Consider the following 13760-nt stretch of genomic DNA (forward strand, 5'->3'; position numbering starts at 1 on the left):
CTTTTAAATCCAAGGAATCCAAAAAAAACACAAGTCCTCCAATACCCTATTAACTTCCACACACACAGAGACTTATGTGTATGTGCAGCGTGTGAATGAGAATATATGTAAGCAGGGCCTAGACAGCTAAACAGACAGATAGTCCTGTTTTGTATGACCGAACCAGACCAAACCAAACAATCCCTGATCCTATCACCAATAGCCACTGATAGCAATCTATAGCTCAAACAACACCATCCTGTCTGCTGAGAGAGAGAGAAGGATGAAATGTGTGGAAGAGGATGGATGAAGTAAGCAGAGAGGGGATTCAGATAACAGATCTTTTTATTTTCTGTCTGTATGTGCATGGTGTGAGGATGCATGTGTTTTTATGCGTGCACGTGTGTAAGCCAATATGGCTCGATCCATGTCTAAGCAAGCTCAGGATATGACTCCAAGGCCTTAAACCTCACACACACACACAAACACACACACACACACATGTACAGCTGTAAGCTCAGGGCAGCTTTCAGTAAGTGGGCTGGAGAAGCTACAATAACATCTTTGCTTCTGTTTTATCCCTCGCCTTAACCCTGACTCTACCAGTACCCCCCACGCAGAGAGAGAGAGAGAATTGGGGGGGAAGGGAGGTAGAGAAAGGGTTGAGAAAAAAAGAGCAAGTGAAGGTTGCTTTAACACTAACTCAGTAATGTGGAATAAACCAGTTCTTGTGGTCAATTTGAATGTGTCAATGTGTGGTAAAAAGGATAAAAAAACTGTATCACTATACAGTTTAGTAACCTTATAGTGATAAGATCACTATAAGGTTACTATAACCTTATAGTCCATACTGATGGTGGCTTCTGGCACTGCCAATCAAATACTTCAGCATGAGTGTAGAGTTATATTATGTAGTGTCTGGTATAATTTTGATAGTTTAGCAATGAGGTGCACGGAATTACAGCAGAGACCAAGGTCTTGTGTGAATGTCAGTGTGTGATTAAAGTCTGTGATCAGTTTAGTATGAAGCCAGCCACTTACAGCTTCATGTATTCCATGTCAAACATGGAGTTTGTGAGTGAAAGTTGTATACAGTTAGTTATGTAGTCAAGATTAAACCAAGTGTGCCATCACTTATGAAATATGTGTCTGTGCCTCATGCATTAAATTAGATAGAGAGAAAAGCCAAAAGTGAGTCCTATTCACAGCATGTGTTCAGGTGCACCTCATCCATTCATGTAGTCCATCTGTGTTCCAACAGGATCTGGTAGCATTTCTATATTAACATGTGACTGTAATGGCTAAAATTTGTACAGTGGATGCATGTATTATAGGCATTAAGATGCACAGTAACACATACAATCTCTCTCTGTAAAGTATATGTACATACTTTTTCTCTAAAAATGTTATATGCAAAAACAACAGTTCAGTTTTACTGTAAAGCGGTGCAGCGAATACAAACTAATAACACACACCTTTCAGCAGTGAACTAGTTTATTCACAAGCTACAACTCAATTAACATTCTGCCTTAATCAAGCATAGCGATGGCAATGACATGGTGAAGGAAGGAGAAGTCAATGTTTATGTGTGTTTGTGTGCGTGTAAGTGTGTGACTGCACGATGTGGATGAATGAGTCATGTCATAAGGAATGGCTCATGCATAATTTCATTCATATTCATAACAGGCATGCGGTCTGCCACCGCCCGATGAGGGCCCACCGCAACTCACACTCTGCATAATAAGATGTGGCTCGTGTGTGTGTGTTTGGATTTTACATACTGAAGGTAAGGGTACTGTATATCTGTGTTCAGTACAAAACTGCGCTTACAAATTTAAGCTCCTATCGGTGCATGTTTTTGTGTATGCATGTCTATGTATCTGTGAATGTGTAAAAGTTTGTATGTGTGTGTGTAAGTGTGTATGTGTGTGTGTGTGTGTGTGTGCGCGCAGAGTGGAGAGGAGTGCACTCACATTGGAGGGTGGTTAGGTAGTTTATAAAACCGTCTAGGTTTTTCCACATTGTACGAACATGTGGGGAACAGGGAACAGCCCAAACCCTCTGCGGTCAACTCTTAAAATAAGCTCATTGACTAATGTAGGATTTCAAATCATCCAAGCAGTCAGTGATTTGCATGCCTGCCTGCGTATAGAGGCTACAGCAACAAGACCCTTGACCTGAAATTCAAATAGGGAAATTATGTGACTTTTTAGTAATAGCGAAATTACACCATGAGAGATTTTAAATGGAATACTTCTTGCTATGGTTGCTTATGAGGCGTCTCTATAAACATGTTCTACTCTTGTGTCACACACTGCTTTTATTAAAGGAAGATGTACTTTGTATGGAAAAGTCCAGCATTAGTTCTGCTCCGGATGTTTTGACCGTCCTGTCATGTAACATAAGACAAACGGCACCTACATTTTTTGGAAACAAAGTCCACATCTCAGTTCTAATTTTTCTGATAACTAAATCTATAACATATGAAAACAAGTTGACAGCATCCACGGCACGACGCTCACTTGATTTAATCAAAGCCAAAATGCTGTTATCGAGTGTTTAAAATACTAGTGCCATACCGCAAATATGGATTGCTCCTCTCAAGCTCAAATCTGGTAAAGATAAATAATATAAATGATAAAGATAAAACCTCACATAATTTACTGTTCTCCCATTTTCAACCATTGATTTAGGTTTCACCCGCCCTGCCATTGACTTGAACTGAGGCCATGGCTCCACGGCTACAGTCATTCTCAGAATGAGCGTCCACTCTGCTGCGGCCATTGTTCTTTCATGGACCATTAGATGGACATGAACTCTCGCGCTGTCCTGTCTTGACCCGGCGACACTGGCAGTAAAAGCAAACTGCCCAACCTCTTCAATAAATTTATCACCTCATAAAGTGGTCAGTGACTGGTCAATGGGACGTATCGGTCTGTGTGTCAGTGTTTTTGTCTGAGTGGAGACAAGGTTCCCTCTATTGCAGATGTTTGTCTTTTATTGATAAGCATGGCATGTAAGCTACTGTAACACTTATGAATCCAGTGTAAAAGAATATGATGAAATTCATTAGACCAAGCTTCATTACTTACAGTAGTGACATGTATGCTCTGCTGAACCTTTTGTCAAAAGCTCAAAAACTTTTAACACTAATAGAAAAATATGATATAATTTTAATATAACTGTTAATAAAAGCACATGATCTAAGCATGCACATGTTTTTTTGTTGTTGTTGTTGACAATTTTACATATTTGTTTACCAGGTAAATTGGTGAAAGAGCTGTAAGTGTAAGTATTCTCAAACAAAACTGCAACTGGGCATGTGTGTGTCTGTGAAGATATGTACTGTATATGTGCTCAAGCAGAGCCAGAACATTTAAGTGGCAACATTGTTCGTTTTACAAAGACTGACTTTCGAATGTAGCTAGTAAAGGAGTCCTTCTTGTGCTTGCTACTTTACAGACAGCTACTGTATTACTACAACTTCACATGACTTTAATGTGCAGGTTAACGCATTGGGATGGTATCACGACAAAGAAAGCAACACAGACGGGATTCGTGAACTAGTATAAACAGATAAATGTTCCTACCTTTTTGATGCAGCTGTCAGGGGAGGCCTCTTCATGGTCGTTCATCATCTGCTGAGAAAAAAACAAAACAAAAAGATACATATTTGTAAAGCTCTAAACGGTGCAAGCAACCATACATTGATTTGATTGAGGAGAAAATCTTTTTATTTAAGCATAAAAAGAGAATATTGATTCCTGTACTTCACAGGGCCTCGGCCACGGGTTGTGACTTTGGCCGCTTGACGACATGGGCACAGGGTGTTCACAGTTCATCACACAGACCCTCTGGGCAACAAATGTGACCAGAGGAATATAATAATGGACTGAGAGGTCACAAAAATACACACAAACACACACACAAGCAAACATAACACTACACACACACCCACCCTGATGAATGAATACCCCACAGATTTGACGTTAATTCTCCGCTTCAGCGTTGCAGGAAATTTCGCTGAGACTGTGTCTGTGAGTGTGTGTGTATGTGTGTGCGCGCGCGTGTGTGTGTGTGTGTGTATAATTAAGCCTTCAAGCAATATTTACTGGGGGCAGATGGGTGGTAGAATGCTCCCAGTGTCTGCCAAAGGAAATGAAGGAAGTGGGGGAATGATGAAGAGATGGGGCTGCTCTGCTGCAATGAGGGGGCATTTCACATATAATGGCAACCCAGAGTCTCTCTCCGTCTGTCTGTCTCTTTCTCTCCCTCTCTGAAGCCCATTGATGGCAACTGAGGATCAAAGAAGAGATGCAGACTGTTTTCAGAGCAGTTTTAGGTGGGGTGGGGGAACGGTGCAGTACTTTACCAAGTTTAAGTGAAATTAGGCCTATAAAACTTCCTCAAGCGCAGACACATGGCATATCTTAGCCTCCCTTTTCCTGCACCCTATCCTCCCCATCTGCCCTTTAACAGTAGGTATGTTGTTTGGCTGTTGTGACAGGACTGGCTGCCCTTATATTACAACTGACATATTAACGTTTATATTTCCTAAACCAATGTAGCCCACCGTGATTGGGAAAGAGACATTTATCTGCTGTGGAATCTGTCATGGAAACTGTGAGGTTATTCTTTGAATTCTGGCGTACAGCAACTTCTTTTATGCACCTTTCCACATAAATGGCCTCAAATCACAGGAAGTGATTATGAATCGTATATGTGGATGTTCAGTTACATGTGGTCTTAAAGACGTCTGACCTTAATACTATTTACTCCTCAGTGAAATAGGAAAACAGTTATCTGAAAACATAGTAGCTCGCAGAAGTTTACTCTCAATTCCTCTTTCCCTCTTCTCACTAAACAGTGAACCAGATGGGCCATATGTGCACCAATGTACGTACGCTGCGGTTCCATACATTAAGCTGTCAAGGGATCTGTTTCTCAACCTCACCAAATGGCAGCAATTACAGCACAGATACTTATAACAGTGTTCTCAGCCTACTTACACATCATTTAAATCTTTGCAGAAGCATCCTATTCCTGAAATCAGTTTCAGTCCCCCTCGTGGCCAATCAAATTCGTCACATTGTTTTGACTGGTAACTGTGGCTCGCCTGTTTTTTAAGTGTGCAAATAGAGTGAAGTGCTAAAGTGCAGTACACACGTTGATCAAATCTGATCAACAAGTGGCCATGGTATTGTCTGCTACATATTTTATTCTAAATTAACAACTTGCACATTTTATGTTTACAGCAAATCAGACCATAAAGGCTTATTGGCAGGTGCGTGTGATGACAAACCCCTGATTGCGAAGATACTAAAGTTGTTAATAAAGTGAGTACAAGTGTATCAACACTGTGCAGGATTCTCTGATTTCTTTGCATATTATGTTTAAAATTGTAGTGTAGTAGCCACATAGAGTTTAATTTATCAATAGAGAAGAACTCCGGCCTGTATGCAGCGTCTTCTGAGGGTGTGTATGAGTTGTGTATCAGTTCGGACTTTGGTGGCCAAAGGCCAATGTTTATGCTCTTGCAGCCACAGATGCTGATGTGCCAATTTCAACACATAAAACTGACACATTACAAATTGACCAATGTGCAAATAAATAAACAAACAAATAAATATTTTTTTCAGTTTCATGGAATTTCTCTCTCATTCTTTATGTATTTAGTTTGTGGAGTAGATGGTATAGTTCTTCAGTGGAAAAACAGTGTCAGATAAAGTAAAGGGAGTTTGAGGACGACTATTTAGTAGGAAAAAAATTAGGTTAATTTGTCTGCTCTGAGAGTAAAAATGTGCTTGTGAACTTTAAACATGGTGATGGAGTAGATGGGGAAATAGAGAGAGAGAGAGAGACTAAAAGAGAGACAGAGAGAGAGAGAAAGGACTTCCCCTTTCTTGTAATGCACAAGACCAGCTGCAACAGTTTACAAAACCAACAGCTTGGCTGGGTTGTCTAAAATGCTACCAGGCGTTCAACAACTATAGGATAATTTCTGGACTTTCCCCCTGCTCTGTTCAGCTACATGCCAAGTGTAAATATGTGTGTGTATCAAATTGTGCAAGAGTAACCTAAAACTGTAGAAGACATGCAAGCAGACATGAGTGGTTTTACTGATGCCTTAATGTCTTTCAAATTCAGGTGGGGGGTCGGGACTGTGTGGGCCTTCTATCGTCCAAACCTCAGTTTTGGGCCCAGAAGCACTGAGCTGACTGTCAGGAAAATGCTAATTATAAAGCTTCCCTGCGTTGAATTCTGTGCAATTCTAAACCAAATTGTTTCTATGTTGAAAAGTGACCCAGTTAGGTTGGATTTTTTTTTTTTTAAAGTAAAAATTTAATGATTGGTGGTTGACAGGGTTTTCAGTAGGGCTTTTGCAATAATGACAATAACTTGAACAAAAAGGCAGGTGGAGATGGTCTTTCAACACTGACATACTGTATATAGACACACACATACTCACATATACACACTCACACACATGCCAGACAGACACACACAGAATAGCCAGGCCTTGCAGCCGGACCCTGCCAAGCAAATAAATAAGCTATTAATTAGAGAAGGAAAATGTGATTGGCCACTGACTGGTGGCTCTATGATTTATTGCATGTGTCACCATCATCTCAAAGTGACTTTTACTCTAGGTTAGTGAGACAGGTCCAAATAGAGACTGGCCTATGTTGAGAGGGATAGATTTTCCACTACACAGAGAGAGGTAAAATTGTCCATTTGTTCTGTATCTAGCCTGCTGAATGCTGACATGTCAATATGTCTTATGGAAAAGAGAAAACACTGAAGCGAGGGTAATTAGAAAGTGTGTGTGTCTGGGCACACAAACTTCTCTCTCTGGCCCATATGACCTCAAACATAAACAAATCCAGCCGTGGCTTGATGAAAGTGCAGCCACCTGCAGAATCCTTCCACCAAGAGCTGTCCAGACCCTCATTAGGGGTATGCATAAATGTGTGTTTGTATATGTGAGAGTGTATGTGTGTGTGTGTGTGTGTGTGTGTATCTCACCATGTCTGTGGTGTGTGCTTTCACACCAGGCAGGAGGGAAAACCCCGCCATTATTAGTGTTTCATAGCACAGCTTTTGTTATTGGACAGAGTCAGGAGTTTTTCAACACCACTTTAGCACCATTCGTATTGACATGCCATGATGACCAAGCATACAAAAGAAAACACAACGTGGGGAGAGACACTCAGTGAGTGGACTGCCTTTTTGTTTTTACAAGACCTGTCACAGTCTAAAACACATGATGGAGCAAAATCTTGCTCAGTTTATTTCCAGAACTCATTTAAGGTGAAAAACCAGCAGAAATGCCCCAAGGGGGTTCTCTGTATGGGGCTCATAAAGCATATGTGGTGGCTTGAATGAACACAGCTCAAGTAGTTGATAGAATGACCTACACACTGTAATCTTCCATTCATGCAACTTACCAATGAGAAGGCTGAGTAAGTAGCCATAGCAACCAGAGGAGGACCTTACAAAGCTTGCTCATCATCATCCTCAGGCGCGAGGAGAAGAAGAGGGCCCCACTTGGAGGTTTGTGCCGTAGGAAAATGTTAGCATTCTGTTGCCAAAAACAATTCTCCTCAACTCTGGATAATATGAGGCAATACAGCAACACGGCCCAATGGATGGCTGTGGATGTCACAAAGCCACAAGTTTCCAAAAAGAACCAGCAGCAAACAAACCTCAGGGCTTTTTGAACCAGGGCCCTGACTGACAACCCATTGGCTGCAACAGCCACACCAAGAAAGCCACAAATTGAAAGTTTTGCTATGCATTTATTGGGAACTTTTGCAGCTTCTTGGCACATTGACATGATTTCATTGTGGTGGCAATGGCCTGGACGGGTTATTGATCTTTTTGACGTATAGATGGGAGAGGAAGCGGTCCTTCACTGCGGGTCGTGTTGAATAATAAACTGCAGGGAAAGTGTATTTGTGTCAGAGCGCAAGAAAGAAAAAAAAGAGGGAAATATGAAAGGAGAGGCTCTGTTTCTCATTGCTGGAGCCTTTAAAATAGGAGCTAACCATCATGTCAAACATGATCTCAACAAATGGATCTGACTCCTCTGACTCCCAGATACTGGCAAATCTGATTGGAACACTTTACAATCAATGAAACGACGCGACAGACCCTAAAAAGGAAGAAAAAGAAGTGGAGGATATCAAGTCTCTAGTGTTTTTCTCTGAGGTCTCTCGCTATCATTTGAACTACCTGATAACAGACCTTTTTCACTTTCCTGCCAGAATGTGTTAGCGATTGTTTGACTAAGGATACATGTCTGATTCTGTCTGCTTTTTACCATCAAGTCAGATGGTGCCTGTTGTAGTTCCAAGTCCTTTCTCTGGCTTGTCCTTTAAAAGGGTGTAAAATGGGGCTATTTCGGGACTTCCCAGAGATAGGAGCCTTGACAGCTGACCCAAAACAAGATCAGAGCTATGACTTCTTAAAAACATGCCTCAACAATGAGGTTGCTCAAAGAGCCTGAGTAGGGAGGTGGGAAGACTGAGGCAGCAGAGGAGGAAACAGGGCAGAAATTCTCGCTGCTAAATACCAGGAAGCTGGGCGTCCATCAGATAGAATAAATGTATGATGACTTTAATAAGCGGAAGACTTGAGGTGATTTGGCTGGCCAAGGCAAACATCAAGGAGAGTGCTGATAGGAAACTTTCTCTCTCTTTCTCTGTCTTAGTTGATAGAGAACGTAATTGTGAATATAATCACTGTTTGATTCCTTATCACCCTCTCCACTTTGCTGTGAAGCTTAATGTGAGAAAATCACACAGTTCTTTGGTAAAAGCAAAAGAAATGGATTCCAAAGGAGTGCATAAGATGCCATTGTCAGAGAGAAAGAGGAGGGATCAGATTAACTTGACACTTATCACACCACGCTAAAGCTAACACAGTTACCCAACCCTACATCCAGATGGGTCTATGCAGGGTGCGGCCTGTGACGGAACCGAGAACTGTTGGTGAGATAGAGCTTAGCGCACAAAGGTTAGATTTGGAAGGCAAACACTCCAAACTATTGTGCGACTCTGGAAAGTCACGGCCACTTGTCAAATACAAACAGCTTATATTTACAGAACGAGCATTGACCCTGCATGTCCTAAGAGTCTTTGTGTGATTTATGAAGAAAATGCCATAGTGAAATGTCCTGGCAAGGTTTACATTGACCCCGGACAGGCTTGTCTCATCATTTCAATGTCCTGTTTGATTCACAGGTCTTGCATAGACAAGTGCGGTCTCTTTGGCAAACATTAAACACTAAACACTAAACACTACAAATGAGCGTATCAAATATTTGTATTCAAACGTCTTGACAGTTGTGGCGTTTGAAATAATTTCCCTGGGAGAAAATGATGTTACAAGGTAAGGTTTGCACTTAGTCATCAAACAAACCTTAGGAACGAAGTCCACTTTCATGTAAAAGAGAGGGTGAGGAATGCAAAGGGAGGTGGGAGAGAGTAAGATTCTGCAAATTTATTAAAAGGGTCATATTTTCATGGGGACCTTGTACAACCATCCATCACCTGACGTCCAAGGCCCCTTATCCTTTTAAGGCCGTTGACTCTGAACTTGATATCGACAGAACCATACAGATAAATTATCTGCTTGGCCTCCGCTTTATTGATAAGTCATTTGGGCAGATGATCAGTAATAATCATAAGTGAATAAGGGTGTGCCGATAGATCTTCTGCTAGCAGATGTTGTGACAGCCGCAGGGTTAAGGCCCAATAAATAACCCTACCTTTTGGCCTAAGAGGATTGCCTACACAGCCTCAGTAGCTGCTGTGGCATGCCTTTCAGATAATGATATACCACATCCTCCCTCTTCATTTTGATAAAGGTTGCAGTTTATCGATACCTGGCAGCAGGAAGAAAAATAATATTGCCTTATTTCTAATGATCTCCTATTCTTCCCATGACACATATTGCCTCTCAGCAAGCAGGGGGTTATGGGAGTAAGATTTAGGGTCTCGACTTGGGGGCATATAGATCGAATCAAAGGTCATGCCACGGATACTTTTCATTTCACATACCTCAGCTGAGCGGGATGCCTACGCAGCCTATGCATATATGAATGTTTACATTTATGCACTACATAAATCTGATACTGGCTTTTCAGCTCAGCAGTCTCATATGTTTCATATCTCCATTTCCCCTTGCAAACTGAATTTGTGTATTTAGAAACATACACCAGACCACACTGTCTGTCCCTCTGTCTAGTGCCAATATGACTCCCTAATTCAAACCAGGAATCCCTTTTAGTAGGTAGAAAAAGACACGGAAACACAGAGAGGGGGATCTCTCATCGCATCAGGGGCTTTTCTGGACAGCAGCCACTGAGATATTGTCACGTGACGATGGATAACTGGCGAGTAAATTGCATATCGTTTATCGAGGTCCAGCTAAATATTTACGCCGTTTGCATATTTCAACATAAACAGAGGGATTTTGGTAGCTTTTCATTTCTCCTCTCTCTTTCTTTCTTCGAACCCAATATATGTACAACACGGGAAGAACAAGCTGGCTCAAACAAGGAGATTGGACATGGACAGAAGGGAGACAGAGTGCAAGAAGGGAACTGAGAAATGAGAAGAATGAAAAATGAAATGAGAAGAAGAAAGACATTTTGAGAAGGTTGTACATCTAGCTTTTACTTGAGAGAGAGAGTATTTCTTTGTATCTGTACTTGTGTGTGTTAGTCGGTCAGGCATCCCCTTGCAAATCCAGCCTGTGGCTTTTCTGCAGTTTTGGATCACACACACACACACACACACACACACTAACACACATATACAAGGAGCTTGGGCTCCGGCCCAAACATAGAAGTGAAAAGTCTCTAGTGACTTGGAGGCTAAGTGCATGTATATATGGGTCGGTGCCTGGGACAAACAGGGGCTTTCTTCACGACTCAGAGAGTTTATACAGAGGTCAAGCCCTACACACGATGATGATGATGATGATGATGATGATGATGAGGATGATGATGATGCTTGAGAAGGCCAAAGCCATGCCGAGTGACTCGCTGATGAAATTTCTCCAGCAGATAAATAAACAAGGCCTGACCATGGATTTCCTGCTAAGGGGTATGAGTGTGTTTTTGTTTGTGTGCAGCAGAGTAGTTTTGGATGTATGAGTTTGATCTGATGCACCAAACAGAGAAAAGTTATACACATACTAGAACTACTACATGATTACAGTAATGACAGTTATGCAGATTAATTATTCAACACATCCCACAGGTCCTCTGTCTTCTGTACACTCTAAGTATCCACTTAGTTCTTTAGCCTTTCTTCACTCTCTCAATGGCCTTTTTGTACTCGTATGGCCTCTGTGTTTACAAGGAAGACGTGGAGCTTAGATGTTAGGTCATCAGTAGGACAGAGGTGAATGGTGTGGCGTGTGTTGAGGAAAGAGTAAACAGCTCCAAGTGTTCATAAGACACTCTTTGTTAGATAGGTAGTCTGTGATTTTAAGTTGCTTTTATTGCACCAATACGCTTGAACACACGCTCTTTTTCATATGTTTCATTAACCACAACCAGCATGTCACTAAAATCACATACTGAACACTGCATCTGTTCCTTTTACTGAAACAGATCCAATATAGGAATAAAGAGCCTACATTACATGATTGATTGAGTACTGCATAATGCCACCAGCAAGTAAAGTCAAAAACTTGAATAAAAAAAGGTTTAATTTAAGTACAATTACAGCTGACTGAAGCACGTACACGATAAAAATACCAACAATAATAACAGCAGCTTAATAGTTCTAATGGCTGCTATTAGAATGTGTATTATTTTGAGTATGATGTGGAGATAAAACACAAAAAGCGTTTGTGTATAGCAAATGGACTGTAACTAGTGCACTGTTTATCCTTGTGATTTCTTTTGGTGGCCAATCAGATTATTTGCACGGTGGAAACATATAAAGACCAGAGCAGTTAAGCCAGCTGCTACTGCCAAAAGATACTGTCTGGAGATACCGGCTACAAATGGTTTCTTTCACTATGGTGGCCAGTGAGGAACACATTTTGCATAAAGATTATGCAAGATTAAGGATATTCTGTTCTTCAGCTAATCATTAAGTACATGAACAATTAATATTTTCAGAATAACGGCACAAAAACGTGCACAGTCTTTCAGACTATAACAACTTAATGATGAACGATGAAACTGTAACTGTCCTTACAAGTTTTATCCATCAAAGAATTTTGTAAATGGCCACACAATACTCCACCTGAGACAAAAAAACACACACTCTAAAGTACTAAAAAAATACCCTAATTCAAAGTGCAGCAACATTTCAAAACGTTAAGGTTATCATCATCACCCACCGTTCTGCGCTCATTGATTCACTCAATCTAACACTTGTTGCTACACAGCAACCTCTTTGGGGCTCTCATGCTCTGTGACCAGGTTTTTTTGTTCTTTCCAACCCTCCCTCTGTCTTTCTGTACACACACTCTATTTATTCTTGCTCACAAGAGATAGCAACATTTATCACCACGAGAGCTGTCTCCAAGTCCACAGGATCAACCCATCACCTCCACAATAAATGTCAAGCTGTCATGATTTATGCAGCTAATGAAATTGATTAGATGGCTACAATGTCCCAGAACATTGTAATCACATGATTCACCACTGTCTTGTTTACTCAACTTCTTTGAGAGATCAGAGTCTGTGTTTCTGGGATGAAACCAGAATTGGGTGTTAAAAGAGGTTTTGAGACATCTCGTCAACGACCGCTTGACAATGATACAGTTACATCTTTGGAGCCTCTGTCATCGGTCTTTATGATTTGGCCTTGAGGACTTTTCGAAGAAGATATAATTGAGTGGAGATAATGTAACAGTCCCACTCCCTTGTACAAAGGCCATTGTCTGATGTTTTTGCCATCAGAGCCCAAGATGAGTTGAAGTGTCACTGACTGATAATTTCAGGGATGGTCTCAGACTTCAAAAGACTGTGTGGTAATGATGTTGCAAAAGCGATGATATGATGCTACTGGCTATTCTAGGGAAAGAACTAAGTGGAAAAACTGTGCATAACAGTGGACTTTGTGGTGCAAGGCACTGCCAAGTAGTCCAAAGAATTTTAATATCAGACAGATACCTCACGTCATTCCAAAGTTCAATCTATCTTATGACATATAAAGCAAGAACTGTTACATTAATACCACAGCTCACCATTTTGTGCGTCCCATCATGGGTGTGTCAGACTGCCACATATTCTATTCTTTGTAAAAGACACCCCCCTCCCAATATGCAGGTAAATGTGAATATCCATTCAGTTGACCTTCGGGCTCATCACAAATGAGTTTATTAGCTGAGCCATATAAGGTGAAGGCCCTTTACAACCCTATTAGTGTGAAGCAGAGACTATCTCTGTCACTAAGATTGATGTTCCCCGACTTATCAAGTGCTTCCGCTATCAGCAAAAACCTTCAGCAAGGGATACTAAGTCCCATTTGCAAATATCAGACCTCAAACCTCACAGGTCTTTATTATCGGAAGCATCGACTGTTAAAACTCTTATCATTATTATCTTCATTGGTGTCACCGATACCAGTTTTATTTTTACCATAGAGTTATCATCATCTTCCTGGCTGTTGGAATAACAAAGTTATGATATGTACAGATAGGATGCGCTGGTGTGGTCTCTGAACCCTGGTTTATAACTGTCTGTCTGGCCAGTCCATGGGATGATGACAGATGACTTTATTGGGGGAGTTGCATGGTCACAACTTGGA

General features: G+C 41.1%; 1 protein-coding gene across 9 annotated transcripts in view; it reads right to left on the bottom strand.

Moving 5' to 3' along the window:
- prdm16 (PR domain containing 16) overlaps nucleotides 1-13760 on the bottom strand; it is a 190803-nt gene that overhangs the window by 81058 nt on the left and 95985 nt on the right. For 8 of the 9 annotated variants that reach the window (XM_067591829.1, XM_067591827.1, XM_067591826.1 and 5 more), the window contains exon 3: nucleotides 3570-3620. In XM_067591829.1, coding sequence (XP_067447930.1) covers nucleotides 3570-3620 — 51 coding nt within the window. The remainder of the gene's footprint in view (nucleotides 1-3569; nucleotides 3621-13760) is intronic. The other variant, XM_067591821.1, reaches the window with a different exon arrangement.

The sequence above is a fragment of the Thunnus thynnus genome, chromosome 6 (genome assembly GCF_963924715.1).
Source record: "Thunnus thynnus chromosome 6, fThuThy2.1, whole genome shotgun sequence".
Lineage (NCBI taxonomy): Eukaryota > Metazoa > Chordata > Actinopteri > Scombriformes > Scombridae > Thunnus > Thunnus thynnus.